General features: G+C 37.9%; 2 protein-coding genes across 4 annotated transcripts in view; one reads left to right on the plus strand and one right to left on the minus strand.

The window, feature by feature from the left end:
* Positions 1-11,955, minus strand: part of LOC124555327 (zinc transporter ZIP3-like) — a 36,132-nt gene extending 24,177 nt beyond the window's left edge. Inside the window, exon 1 of one of the 3 annotated variants that reach the window (XM_047129204.1) lies at positions 11,718-11,955. The gene's annotated coding sequence lies outside the window, so the exon portion shown is untranslated. The remainder of the gene's footprint in view (positions 1-11,717) is intronic. The other 2 variants (XM_047129206.1, XM_047129205.1) reach the window with 2 other exon arrangements.
* A 71-nt stretch (positions 11,956-12,026) lies between these two features.
* Positions 12,027-14,848, plus strand: part of LOC124555328 (spermidine synthase) — a 53,756-nt gene continuing 50,934 nt past the window's right edge. Inside the window, exons 1-3 of the mRNA XM_047129207.1 lie at positions 12,027-12,486; positions 13,106-13,226; positions 13,313-13,559. Of these exons, the coding sequence (XP_046985163.1) occupies positions 12,356-12,486; positions 13,106-13,226; positions 13,313-13,559 (499 nt within the window). The 5' untranslated portion in view covers positions 12,027-12,355. The remainder of the gene's footprint in view (positions 12,487-13,105; positions 13,227-13,312; positions 13,560-14,848) is intronic.

Consider the following 14,848-nt stretch of genomic DNA (forward strand, 5'->3'; position numbering starts at 1 on the left):
ACGACAATAACATCCCTGTAATGGACTGGCCTGCACAGAGTCCTGACCTGAATCCTATAGTACACCTCTGGGATGTTTTGAAATGCCGACTTTGTGCCAGGCCTCACCGACTGACATCTGTATCTCTCCTCAGTGCAGCACTCCATAAAGAATGGGATGTCATTCCTCAAGAAACATTCCAGCACCTGATTGAACATATGCCTGTGAGAGTGGAAGCTGTCATTAAGGCTAAGGGTGGGCCAACACCACATTGAATTCCAGCATTACCAATGGAGGGCGCCACAAACTGTAAGTCATTTTCAGCCAGGTGTCCGGATACTTTTGTTCACATAGTGTAATCTTCTGTGGTACATATATACCACTCAAAAGACATGGTAAAGTACCAATACTCTAGCAATATTGGTTCAAAACTTGCAAAATTTGTGTTGTCATTTAATTCGTGCACAGAATAATGTTGTTAGTCTTATTTTGTCTGTATATGTATGACTGAAAATGCTATCATGTCTGGATTTTCACTCACTTGTCCTACTTTTTTGTGCAACATTCTGAAACTGCTCAGAGTTTGCTTGAAATTAGTATGGAACCTAGCATTAACCAAGCAATGACATAAATCAATATAGAGTGAACAATGCAAGGAAAAACATAGTTAATCTAGAGACAGTAATTTTTCTTATGATTTCAATGAAAAGTAAAACTTTACATAGCAAGATTAACCTAAAATAATGCACATAAATTCCTGTTATCCATGCATGTTAAATGTGAGGTAGAACCAAGATTTTATGCAGAAGGCAACAGCCTTCCAACTGGGAAATTAAAATTGGACTAAGGATAAGAACAACATTTTGTTCCTGAACTTGAAAATACGACGACTTTCAACACAAAGTTAGGCTTTTTAAATTGACACATGAATGTTTTTTAACAGAAATGAAAACTACAGATACAATTAGTGATGACAGACATGGTTTCACTGTTCTAAACCACAACACATTCTGAAATAATATACTTTAAAGTCTAGTCAGTATGCACAGTCTACCAACATTGTTCAGTCAACTAGTTTCTCTTGTTTGGGACTGCTGTCAGTGACAAATGGGAAAATAAACTTCAAGCACATTTTGGACAGCACTTTACCTGTCTTGGTGTGGCTTGTGACATTTGTTGGAGCCCTGGTAACCTCCAAGTTTTTAAAATGGAAGTATGCTCGAATATGTAAGTGCCCACGGAAGCAACACTTACTGTAAGGCTGCTGTAATTGATGGTGACAATTTCGTTTACATGATGATGAACAAGACAATAGATACAAAACACTGTCTGGACCAAGGCTTGGTGGAGCAGGTGGAAAAAAGTAGAAAACACACAGTCCCTGTCATCAAGGCGGTGACACTTTGTGGATGTCAAGAGATTCCATTAAGGGGATATGGGAACTTCAGATCTATTAAGTTGATAAACTGATAAACAAGATGACTCGAGCATGGGTAGTTTTTACGTCACTCTAAAATATCATGCAAAAGGTGATAAAAACCTACAAGCAAGTTCGGAAGGAACTGGTAAATGGAACAAGAACAAATATCGTGCAAAAGGTGATAAAAACCTAGAAGCAAGTTTGGAAGGAACTGGTAAATGGAACAAAACATTGGTGCCCCAATCCAAAATCAGATCATCAGTTGCATCAATAATCAACACCTGGAAAGATATCGTGGGTCTTGTGAATGAAACTGCAGACGTTGATGGACAGAACAACTCTCTCTTTGTGCCCAATATTTTTCCCTGGATCTCAAGATTCATGAAGATTTCCTACAATTTGTTCCAGTGTTTAATGTGACTGGCGAAGGATTAACTGGATCTGTAATTGAAAACTTGGTAAAATTTGGGCTTGATGCATCATTTTTACAAGGACAGGGCTATGATGGTGGTGTGCCCATGTTGGGAAAAGCCTGTGAGGCTCAAGCACCCTTCAGCCTATATTCTCGTTGTGCAGCTCACAATTTCAATTTGGTAGTCACTGACACATGCAGCATTCCGCTTATGCAGACAGAGATAAGTGATATGGCAAAACAAAGATACCATCATCATCCTTTTGTACTTTAAATTTCTACTAAATGGTTTAATCATTTTTTTTTCAATTTATGTGTATTAAAGTATGATACAAAAGCAGATTTTTATACATTTCAAAGTAAATTAATACAGGCCTAGACTATAAAAATACGCAAGTAATCGAAACAATGCATAAAATTCTCTTAGAAACTGGATTATATTTTATTAAAACTATACAAACTTCATAACCTTATAAAATTGATTTCATAATGTTATTCATAACCTCAATAAATCATTTTCATAATGTCATTCATGTTCTAATTTAACAAAAGCAAATTGTAAATATGCCACCATGGATCAGTGTACACACCACTGTTCAGGGAAACACGAGGTACACCTGTGAGGGACAGGTGTCCACAGAGGCATCAAAACCTTTGCCCAAAGCTGTGGAAGAGGAGTACACGGTCCAATGGTAGTAACATAGTTTCCAGCATTCTTGTTAATGTCGTTTTATTAGGTGGTGGCCATGGGCACGGAGCTGTTTAATGGAAATGAGTGCTCCATCAGTGAATGTTTCTTATGGGGTTGGAGAGCCCACCTGTGATTTCCAATGGCCACGACAATTTCTGAAGTCCACCAAGGTACTTTCTTTTGATGGGGAGATCACGAGGAATGCGGGATCGCCAAGTCCACTGGCTAATAGAGTGGTTGTGCTCTGGACAGCAGCATCAATACCTCCACATGGGAGGGGGGGGGGGGGGGGGTGCTATGGGCAATGGTAGAGCAAAGGCATTCCAGTCAGCACTGTCGAGTAACCATCCGGGTGGATGACCAGTGAGTGATGCTGAGGGTGGGACAGAACAATCAGAAAATAATCACTGTTACACATGTCATCATGGATTCTCCAATGGACGGAGGGGAGAAGACCAGGGCTGTAAATGGGAAGATCGATGGACGAATAAGATCCATATGCCACACTAAAATGTGTGGGGACATCAATATTCAAGAGATAAAGATTGAACTCTGTGAGCAAAGTTTCAATAACTTTACCATAGCCACTGGTTGGAGTTCCAGACCACAAAGGGTTGTGGTCATTGAAGTCACTTAAAATGAGAAAGGGTGGAGGGAGTTGAGAAATGATTGCAAACAACACATTCTGAAACACTTCACCATCAAGAGGAAGATACACATTACAGGCAGTAAAATCCAGTAACGTCCTCTACAAACAGCCACAGCCTCCAAAGTCATACCGAGTGAAATGTGTTCCCTGTAGACAGAGTCCAGAATGTACATGCAAACTATGTCTGACACACTGTCATAGTCAGCTTGTAAAATAATGCTGAAAGCTGCAGAAAGTACAGGTTTTCACTGCTGGGAACCACATTTCCTGGAGAGCAATGCAGAAAGTATGGGAAATGCATAAGAGAGGCTGCAGCTAAGCCATGGGGTGGAAAAAATGCCACAACAGTTCCTCTACTGGATCACACTATCAGTATCCTCTAGGGGAGTGAAGGGACCAAGGAGATAGATCATGCTCCAGGGTCACCTACTGCCACTGGTTATGAGGATATGGTATCAATACATGTTGGTTTTGAAACAGGTTGTGTGGGGGGATCCAGTGCCACAGAGGACACCAGGCACTCTACTTGTGGTACAGAGTTTGAACGTACAGGGTCCAGTGGCACGGGACCACTGAAACCTCCTTCATCTGAGAGGTCATCTTTTTGTCCCTTTTCTCTTGGATGATTTCACTGTCTGTGAGGGCTTGTCTGCCCTATAATCTTATGTTAAAGGTTTCATGCAATAAGTTATGTATTAAAGTGATCAACAGTGTATATGTCTTGCACCATGAACTACCCAGATTATACAGGGTGGTTCGTTGATAGTGACCGGGCCAAACATCTCACGAAATAAGCATCAAATCAAAAAACTCGTCTAACTTGAAGGAGGAAACCAGATGGCGCTATGGTTGGCCCGCTAGATGGCTTTGCCGTAGGCAAACGGAGATCAACTGCATTTTTTAAAATAGGAACCCCCCCTTTTTTATTACATGTTCGTGTAGTACGTAAAGAAATATGAATGTTTTAGTTGGACCACTTTTTTCGCTTTGTGATAGATGACACTGTAACAGTCACAAACGTATAAGTACGTGGTATCACGTAACATTCCGCCAGTGCAGAAGGTATTTGCTTAGTGATACATTACCCGTGTTAAAATGGACTGTTTACCAACTGCGCAAAAGGTTGATATCGTGTTGATGTATGGCTATTGTGATCAGAATGCCCAATGGGCATGTGCTATGTATGCTGCTCGGTATCCTGGACGACATCATCCAAGTGTCCAGACCGTTCGCTGGATAGTTACGTTATGTAAGAAAACACGAAGTGTTTAGCCACATGTGAAACATCAACCACAACCTGCAACAAATGATGATGCCCAAGTAGGTGTTTTAGCTGCTATCGTGGCTAAACCACACATAAGTAGCAGACAAACTGTGCGAGAATCCGGAATCTCAAAAGTGTCAGTGTTGAGAATGCTACATCAACATCAATTGCACCCGTACCATATTTCTATACACCAAGAATTGCATGGTGACGACTTAGAATATCGTGTACAGTTCTGTCACCGGGCACAAGAGAAATTATGGGACGATGACACATTTTTTGCATGCATTCTATTTCGCGACGAAGCGTCATTCACCAACATCGGTAACGTAAACCGACATAATATGCACTATCGGGCAATGGAAAATCCATTATGGCTGTGACAAAAGGAACATCAGCGACATTGGTGGGTTAATGTATGGTGTGGCATTATGGGAGGAAGGATAATTGGCCCCCATTTTATCGATGGCAATCTGAATGGTGCAATGTATGCTAATTTCCTACGTAATGTTCTACCGATGTTACTACAAAATGTTTCACTGCATGACAGAATGACAATGTACTTCCAACATGATGGATGTCCGGCACCTAGCTCGCGTGCGGTTGAAGCGGTATTGAATAGCATATTTCATGACAGGCGGATTGGTCATCGAAGCACCACACTGTGGCCCGCACGTTCACCAGATCTGATGTCCCCAGATTTTTTACTGTGGGGAAAGTTGAATGATATTTGCTATCATGATCCACTGACAATGCCTGACAACATGCGTCAGTGCATTGTCAATGCATGTGCGAACATTACTGAAGGCAAACTACTCGCTGTTGAGAGGAGTGTCATTACACGTATTGCCAAATGCATTGAGGTTGACGGACATCATTTTGAGCATTTATTGCATTAATGTGGTATTTACAGGTAATCACACTGTAACAGCATGCGTTCTCACAAATGATAAGTTCACAAAGGTACACATATCACATTGGAACAACCGAAATAAGATGTTCAAACGAACCTACGTTCTGTATTTTAATTTAAAAAACCTACCTGTTACCAACTGTTCATCTAAAATTGTGAGCCATATGTTTGTGGCTAATACAGCGCATCTATCACAAAGCGAAAAAAGTGGTCCAACTAAAACATTCATATTTCTTTACATACTACATGAATATGTAATAAAAAATTGGGATTCCCATTTAAAAAAATGCAGCTGATATCCGTTTGACCTATGGCAGCGCCATCTAGCAGGCCAACCATAGTGCCATCTGGTTTCCCCCTTCAAGCTAGATAAGTTTCGTTCTTTGTAGTTTTTTCATTTGACGCTTATTTCGCGAGATATTTGGCCTAGTCACGATCAATGGACCATCCTGTATTTCTCTGCTATTTGGGAACAAGAAAACTTGGTGACTTCCAACAAACTTTACACACACAACTTAAAACATTTTCAAAACTTTTTCTTGCTGGCACCCCCACACAAAATAATGAAAGGGAAAAAGTTTACTGATTACTACATTTTTGCTCTTCATACGATAAAACTTCAGCAGTATGGAAGACTCTTTCACTACTAACTATTCAGAACACATTTTACAGACAGTACACACACACAAAATTCAATTTACCTGTGAAATTATTTCACTGTATGACCACTAAGGAGATATGATATAAAAATTGATGTATGTTTTACACAGGGTAATTCTTTTCTTTACAGAATCAGGCTGGGGGGTTACTGGTTACAATTAAACGGCTACAGTCTGTGGCAACTTCTTTTAAGCAACCACAAATGACAGAGGAAGGGTAGACCGATTCTAGCAAGCTATGTACCCTATGGTATCTTGCAGAGTACAAATGTATAGATAAAATATCAAAAATAAACTGAAAACCTTTCTGCTCGACAACTATGCCATACATGATTTTCTGAAAAGATGGTATATATGTGGATGAGCTACACTTATTAAAGTTTGTTGTTGACTGCAGTTTTTTTTTAACAAAAAGGAAAATCCTGTTATGTAAATGGCTAGCATGTAGCCATGCTTTCACAAAGAAAATTTATCTTTTTTGTAAACATACTAACACATTCCACATCATAGCGAGTAGTTGCAATTATTTTTCATATCATATGCATAAAACTAAATTTATCAGAATGAAATGCAGAAGTTTCCCCCTCCCCCCCCCCCCTCTCTCTCTTCAGAGTTCTTAGAAAAACCAAAAGGAAGGAACAAATGGTTTTAGCATCCTGCTGATGATAAGATCATTGGAGAGACAGCACAAGCTCAGACTGGGAAGGGAAATTGGCTGTGTCCTCTTCACAGAAACCATCCTGAAATTTGCCTCAAGAGTTTTAGAGTAGATATACAAAACCTAAATCTGGCTGGTTGGATGGGGATTTGGACCTCTGTTTCCCACATTCAAGAACAACATGCTAGCTACTACTCCATTTCAGTCAGTTTCAGAGCTCCTTGCAAAAGGAATCGTGAGAGGAAGCTAGTTAATTTTCTTTGAAATCTTAAAAAGGGGTCTTGGAACAACTGTAGCCATCGACATGAAACTTATACAGGACATTAAACTGTATGTTCTGAGTCTACTGATCTACAATAATTGCATTTCAGCCAGTGCTTACAGAAATACAATTTTTTAATTACACAGTTAAAATTTTGTGTACTTTCTGTGTATGTTATCCTAAATAATTTTAATTATACATAACATTATGTCGTTCTTTTAGTCCAGTTGACTCCGGATGCGTATGTAATTATTCCCTGGTTTCCGAGATTTAGGGAAAAATGCAACAGAAAAATGTAAATTTTCAGGAACGGGTTCTAAAGTTTCAAAAGACTGTGACTCACTTAATACATGCTTATTTTTTTATTTTTAGTCACTCAGAAGCACCCTGCACCATACTGTATATCATCCTCTTGATCTTTTTCCAAGTATTTTCTTCTTTCTGGACAGCATACTCTACTTTATCAATCCGAACCTTGTCCATCCGTTCAAGTTCTCTGATGCAGTGCTTTCACCCTACCAATGGTGCCATCATTAAAAGTAATAACAGCATCACTGACCCCCCTGCCCACTTTAGTGTCTTCATTCCAAAAAAACCTTTTTTGGTAAGCGAGTCCCTGTAAGATTATTGAATGACTCATTGGGATTTTGATGCTGATCATGCAAACACTTCTTCAGTAATTCAGGATCTGCCATATCTCTGTACATAGGTTTCATGATATCCACGACTGCTACTGGGAAGGAATGTTTATGGATGTATGAACTATTTGAGTACTGGGCATTGCGGTAATTGCACCATTAATCATGTCCAGGAGGGCAAAGGTGGTGTACTGGTTTTTCATCAGATGACAGTCTGTGGAAGAAGGTAGCCCATTCTGCCTGCTTCTTTTTCAACAAATCCTTAGTATTATTTCTAATGGTCATCCCATAATACTGCTGTAGTTCATCAATCATTTTCTCTGTCAGCCTGCCTCTTATGGTTTTACCATCAGAAAGTTTCTTGTCTCTCAAACTTTGTTTCAACTTCCTCAACCTGGTGCCCATCCTCCTCTGGACATAAACTTTAACACAGCAATCCACAGCCTTCTATATAAAAAAATTACCGATTTTATTATACCTTGAAGTAATGCACCTACAAATTTTAACATTTTCAACCGGTGTAGATTATAATTTAAAAAATCAAATAAAATACTTTCCATGTGAGTTTATAAAAAAATAATCATTTTATTCAGAAAATTGCAAATTTTATAATGAGATAAAAATCTGAAAATTTGATTTTTTTCCCATTCTACCTCCCCTTGATAAAATACCAAAGAAATATTACAAATGAAGGCACCACAACAACAGCCAATTTCCTTATGTGGTGTTTACATGACAATGGAGATGAAACACCTAACACCACAGTGCTCCACTACACCGAGAACAATCATTAGGTATTTTTGTGACAAATCTCATTGTGAGCATTAACAGGCATGGCTCACCGTATTCTTGTTTTAAAGAGCTGAGGAATACTTTTAAGAAAAATATATTATTCCACAACAGAAATGAAAATGGTTATTGCAATATCTTTACAATAAAGTAATTGCTCCTTTGTGCACAACCACCTGCCAAAAACTTGTTTTAATAACTTGAAACATTTACAATTTATCATGGCAACAACAGGACTATACATGTACTCTTAGAAGACTCTTGCGAGATGGCTAATGGGAGCAGCTGCATCTATAGAAATTAGATGACACTGAGCAGTATTTACTACTTTCTGATCACTGCTAACTTCATCAGTCAGATAACAGCATTTATATTGATGCCAAGGCCATAGGTGACTAAGTAAAAGTGAAGACTAATTACTGGTCAAGTTCGAGGAGAATACAGGAGATAGATAGGACTACACAGCGCAGTAAAGTCATTGCTAATATCCTATCACCATCACCATCAATGGGCAAGAACTGGGTAAATCATCTTCGTGTCAACATGTAAAATATATTACTGTAACGATAAGTTTTCTACAGTACTTTATTTGTTAATGCAACTTGCGAATCATGTACATGAAATATGTGTCAGAACATGCTATTTTCCGTTTCTCTAAAGCATACAATCAAATGATATTATTTTATGAAGGAAGGTGGTCGTGGGCATGACATTAATATTGCAGAAGAAAGCTAAGATTTGTCGGGTGCATTTTTTTTCTGATGGTTTGACAAACGTATGCAAGTCTAGTTTTCCAATATGAAGTTGGAGTAAGCCCACATGGTTACTAATCACATCTTTCATGCAATGCCTAGTGTCAACCGAAAGCATCTGTTTCCAGTTACAAACAATATTATTTTTAAAGTAAAATTTTATGTATACCTCTGAGAGATCCAGTCCAAATTAGTCTAGTATGATACTCATTTTAAGCGATATGTAAAGTGACAGTAGAATATGAAGAATAACCAGTACTCTAGCAGGGACAGCACCAGCTTGGTACTGCACTAACTGCTACCGCCATGCAGCAGCGCAGCTCAGTCGCTACTAGATGACTGGTAATATTTCATGTTTTACTGTCTCGACTGATACATATCAATAACCCAAATATTGCACTATGCTAATTTATTTGGGACTTCTCTACCAAATGCACATGTAAAATTTTGCTTTGAAAATAATTTTATTTTTAACAAGAAACAAACCAACATTTTTATTTAGTACTGTATGGGTCATACTGAGAGCAACAACTCAAAAAATAAAAGCCAAACACAAATAAAAATGGTAACAGTATTTATTATACATGCAAGTACATACTTTCCACTATAACTTCTTATACAGTTGTACATATAGTTAAGTGCTTATGGAAATTTTGTTATCACATTTTCAGCATAGAAATTTGCCACATGTTCCCAATAGGCCTATACTTTCAAGCAGAATAGTTTCTCAAATTGTGGAAAAATAACTAAATGCAAATATCATCTTTTAACTCTTTTCTTTCTGGTCACAACACCAAACATCTCACCAACGCCTCATCACTTGTGATAATTGCCTGCTCCATGTTCCTGACAACATTCTCACACTCACACACGTGCCATCCACAAATTGCCAATTCGATCAGTATTTTGGTCCCCCCCTATAAATCTTAATGATGTTTGCTAGTCATGTCCCATGCATTCAGAAAAATAAATAACTCCTTGGATCTAACATGCAGCTGTGTTTTCAGTCTGATAATTTTTACCATCACTGGTTGCTAACTGAAACAGGCCTATATGCAGTTCACAGGAAAAGTTACATTGTGGACCATGTTGCAGTTTCTCCAGTGTATGTACAATATTAAGTGCACAATATGCATCGCAATACTCACCAAAGACTTTTCTAAATTCACCTTGCAATTCCAGTTTATATGATGTGAGAGTGTGATAAATATGATGCAAACGCAGAAAGTATGCTATGCTACAGGGCAATCTCTTACAACCACCTTCACTTTGAATTCGTATTTGCTGGTTTCACCAGCTCTTAACCAAATTACCAACTTTCAAATTAACTTAGACCTTGGGCTGCACTACATGTGTCTGTGAACATGTCGTGGGGAGAGATGGTTGGGATTTCACACTATAGCCCAGTTCACAACTAAAACCAAAGCAAGTGGTGTAGGTTTCCAATCAAAATAATGGACTTTCAAGTGCCACATGCTCTAAATGATAACCGCATTGCTGTGTTATCAGAATGTATATTTCATGAATTAAGCTTACTTTTTGAATAGTTAAGACACATACCTAATTGATATAGTATGGCCTTTTTTTTTTTCCTGAGTCCGGACCAGCTTACCCAGTCAAAAGAGGGCCCTACAGTTTAAGAATTGAAATAAAATTGTAATTTAGCATTACTTGGACATACAGAACATTACCAAAAAAGAAAATTGAGTAAACTGCTCAAAGAATTTCTGAACTGTTTTGTGTGACATTACCCTCAGAGACACCAAGTTATTTTTGTATTTCTTATTTTCAAATTATCGGTGTATTTCTTATGTCTGGAAATCCGTATCACATAAAATTTAAATCAACTGCTGCACAATTTGAGTAAACTTTACACATAGCACAACCACAATACATGTGGCATAGCAATTCATGCCACATTAATTGCTTCAGATTATTACCAGCACAATGATGTGTAAAACTGTTTCATGTGCTTTATAATTTTGCCATCTTCTGTCTATCTCGATTTTTAAAATGTCAACAACACTAACACTAGTGGCAAAACACTTACTTACACGAGATTTTAAATGTTATTGCCAGCAGCTTTGCCCAAGTTGCCCACAGAGAGAAAACCATGGTGGTTAAATCAAGATTTTTAACATCATCACTTGTTATTTATTACTATTTTATCTCATTACTTCAAGACATATTAAATGCCTCTCCTGCACAGATTTGTCTTTTGATGATCTACTTAATACCAGTGGATACACCAGCCCAATACATGTTACTTCTTGTAATTGCTATTTATTCAGTCCTGTATTTCATACAGCATTAAGTACAAGTGGTTGTAGCCTAATTCAATTTCACGTAATTTGTAATGTACGCATCCAGAGTTCTCAATTTTTTTGTCAAATTCGAACGATATTGTAGCAATACTGGAGACCCTGCATAAACAAATATAGGCCTTGTTGGTGAAGCTGCCGGTAATACATCATGTAAACTGTACAACATGTTAGTGGCACGCAGCGGACAGCTCTCACTGAATGGGCTAGTAATTACCCGCTCTTTTACGTTCAATCCTTTTGCGCAAGATGCTTAAAATCTATGAAATTTCCACCCCCCCCCCCCCCCCAACACTGTTTTTTGGTTTACCTCGTTCCCATAATGAAACTGCAACTGAACATCAGAGTTGCGAAATATAGAAGAAAACTGAAGACACATTCCACTCAGGGGAAAAGCTTAGGACTAATCAGTCTTCCTCTAAACAAGTGAAATAAAATTACGCACAAACAACACGTTTCACATTACGTTTACGACTTCGCCACTGCGCTTCCAACGAAATACAGGTTCAGAACTTGTCTCTGGTCTCTACGTACAAAAACAAATGCGAATTAACGATAAGAACAAATGAATGAAACACTGTTTTGAGTGTGGAAACTTGAGGTCATTTGACGCATCACAAACGTCAAATTCAAGGTTATATGCAAGCAGTGCTTCGCTATAACCAATAGTTTTGACAACAAAGCTTAATAACATGGGAACTGCAGTGTACCATCTACTATTTAATCATTATTCTTCCTAACTTGCTCTCAGCTAAGAAAAATGGCATTTTGGAAACTCTTTCGAAAGTTTCGCTTGGCAGCCCTGCTCGAAGCGTCTGTTCGTGGTACACGTGGTTTAGTAAGTGCTGAAGAGCTGGTAACGTTATTTTGTGGTCAAATTTCAGCTGTTGGTCGTGCATATACTGCATTTGTGAGACACACGTAGGCATTGGCCGTTATTTAATTATTATGAATCAACTGAAAGAAGGCTGGTTTAGTGAGCTGTGTACCCTGTGGCCAGGCTTTTGCCTTTCGTTGGAAGTAGACAAGGTTTTACATTCGGAACGTTCTGAGTATCAGGATATCCTTGTGTTACAAACGTGAGTGTTAGTAATTGTTTAGACATTTATTTAAGTTTAAAAAGTGTCGCCACCTTGTATTTTGATAGTTATAAATTGTTATCGCTTGCACAATGAGTTCTTGGAAATCTTTACCAGAGATGCATTGAATTCTGTATCATTTTATTCAGAATGATACAAAAAAAAAAAAAAGTAAACTCCGTGAAGACAAGGAATATTCCTGACACAGTTACGTCGTGTTTTTTGCGCACAAACACCAGCACGATTTTAAAGTAAATGTTTAGTTAGAAAGTTGTCATGCAATGGCTCTGGAAACCACCAGCTGCTACTAATAATATATTTTTATTTGGTATAACACGTGTTGAATCTTGGAGCGTTATTCTATAAATTCAAACACATTTGAATATAACAAAAAGATGTGCAACACCCTGTTCTGCAAAAATGTAGGCAAGGCGGCGCAAAAAAAAAAAAAGAACAAATATACAATTCATCCAAAAACCTGTTTTTTCTTTAACATTATGCAATGCTCAGAGTTCTCCCGTCATTGCAACCTGCACTTTTGCATCTGTGTTTTGCTCAGGTCAAGTCTGTTTTCAGCTCAATTGTGTTCAATTTTATGTTTGACATTTGTCACTTGTAGGAAGTCCCATGGCCGAGCCCTTATACTGGATGGCATTATCCAGTGCACGGAGTTTGATGAGTTTGCATATCAGGAAATGATTGCATTTCTACCATTGTGCAGTCACGTATCCCCCAAAAAGGTATTTGTCACTGAGATGTGATTACGATCTTTTCCTTCTTTCTTTTTCCACAAACTTAGTTCTTTTAACTTGTGTGTTTGCTCTAGGTTTTGATCGTTGGTGGTGGAGATGGAGGTGTGGCACGAGAAGTTGCCAAGCATCCTTCTGTAGAGTCGATCGTCCAAGTTGAAATAGACCCTAAGGTTTTAGAGGTATCCAAGCAATTTTTGCCTTTCATGGGGCAAGGCCTGTCTCATCCAAAACTAAAAATACACATTGGTGATGGATTTAAATTTATGGCAGACCATGAAGAAGAGTTTGATATCATAATAACTGATTCTTCTGACCCTGTTGGTATGTTATATATTGAAATAACTACTTCAGGTATTCATGTGTATTTTATATGTGAACTGCAGTTGTGCATGTCCTCAGTGGGTAATACACATTGCACTGTTTAGCTTTGTGTATTTAATGGAGGATTGCTAAATTTACTCATTATAAGGCAAAAACATCAGTCATGTATTTGTGTGGTGTACCATCTCACTCTTTGTTGTGGAAATTTTATTTATAATAATATTTTATTGTAAAGGAAGGTCTGAATTGTGCCTGTAAAAGTTCTTCAGATTTTAATGTCTTTTGGTAATTTGTAAGGAGGCATGCTGTGCAACAAATATCTCACAAATAATAGCATTTCAACTACACCACAGCTTGTGATGATTAATTTTTGGATGTATTTTAGCCATGTTGAATTTTAAGGATCATCTTTCGGGTTAAGTTTTCCACTGAATATTTATCAATGCTCTGTTGTACAAAGAAAATGTCAGAACCACTTTTTTCGGTTTACCGATGTTAATAACAAATGTTTTTAGATGATGTGTGTCGAAGTTTTAACAATAAAAATGCAAAATTCAATTGATTAACTAATGTGCCATGACGAAAACGCTAATCAGTTGTGGTATGTATGGAACAAAGCATAAATACACAACTGGTATGTTAAAATGTTTGAGACTTGCTTGTCAGTGGCACCTCTGTCCCCTCCCCTCTTTCTTTTTTGGCATTTAACATGATTTTTCAATTCTTTCAAGGTTTTGTATATACCTTATAGTATGAAATACACTAAGTCCCACTGTGGTACCAGATAAGGCTATAACTGACTGGGAGAACTGGTTTGTGAGTTGAATAAAAGTGCATCCCACATTCAGTAGGTGAATCCATGGCAAAGCATTGAAATTGTCAAGTTAATCTTTGGGCAGTACTTGCTTTAGTTCATTCAGTGATATGGCAAACTGTAGTGCAATATGATTTGAGGAAATGGAGGAAGGGGGGCGGGCAGCACAGATCTTGATTAACGATGTGTTACATTAACATTCAGTTACAGACAGAAATTTGAAGACATGTAATTAGACTTTTGGACATTTTATGTGTGTATGGGTTCTAAATAATTGTTTACAAAGTTCTTGAAAGATATATTTAGGTATGAATGTAATGAGGGAATGGAGGAGCTAGGGTGCTCCAGTCATAGATTGTGACCAGTGGCCAACAGCAATAGTATTTTGTTTGTATAAAGCATTTATTTTATTCATTATACTAAGTTTTTCTGTGTGGAAACTAACTGTAGCTGAGTATTTCTGTTTTGAGTACTG

The sequence above is a fragment of the Schistocerca americana genome, chromosome X, assembly GCF_021461395.2.
Source record: "Schistocerca americana isolate TAMUIC-IGC-003095 chromosome X, iqSchAmer2.1, whole genome shotgun sequence".
NCBI classification, from domain to species: Eukaryota; Metazoa; Arthropoda; class Insecta; order Orthoptera; family Acrididae; genus Schistocerca; species Schistocerca americana.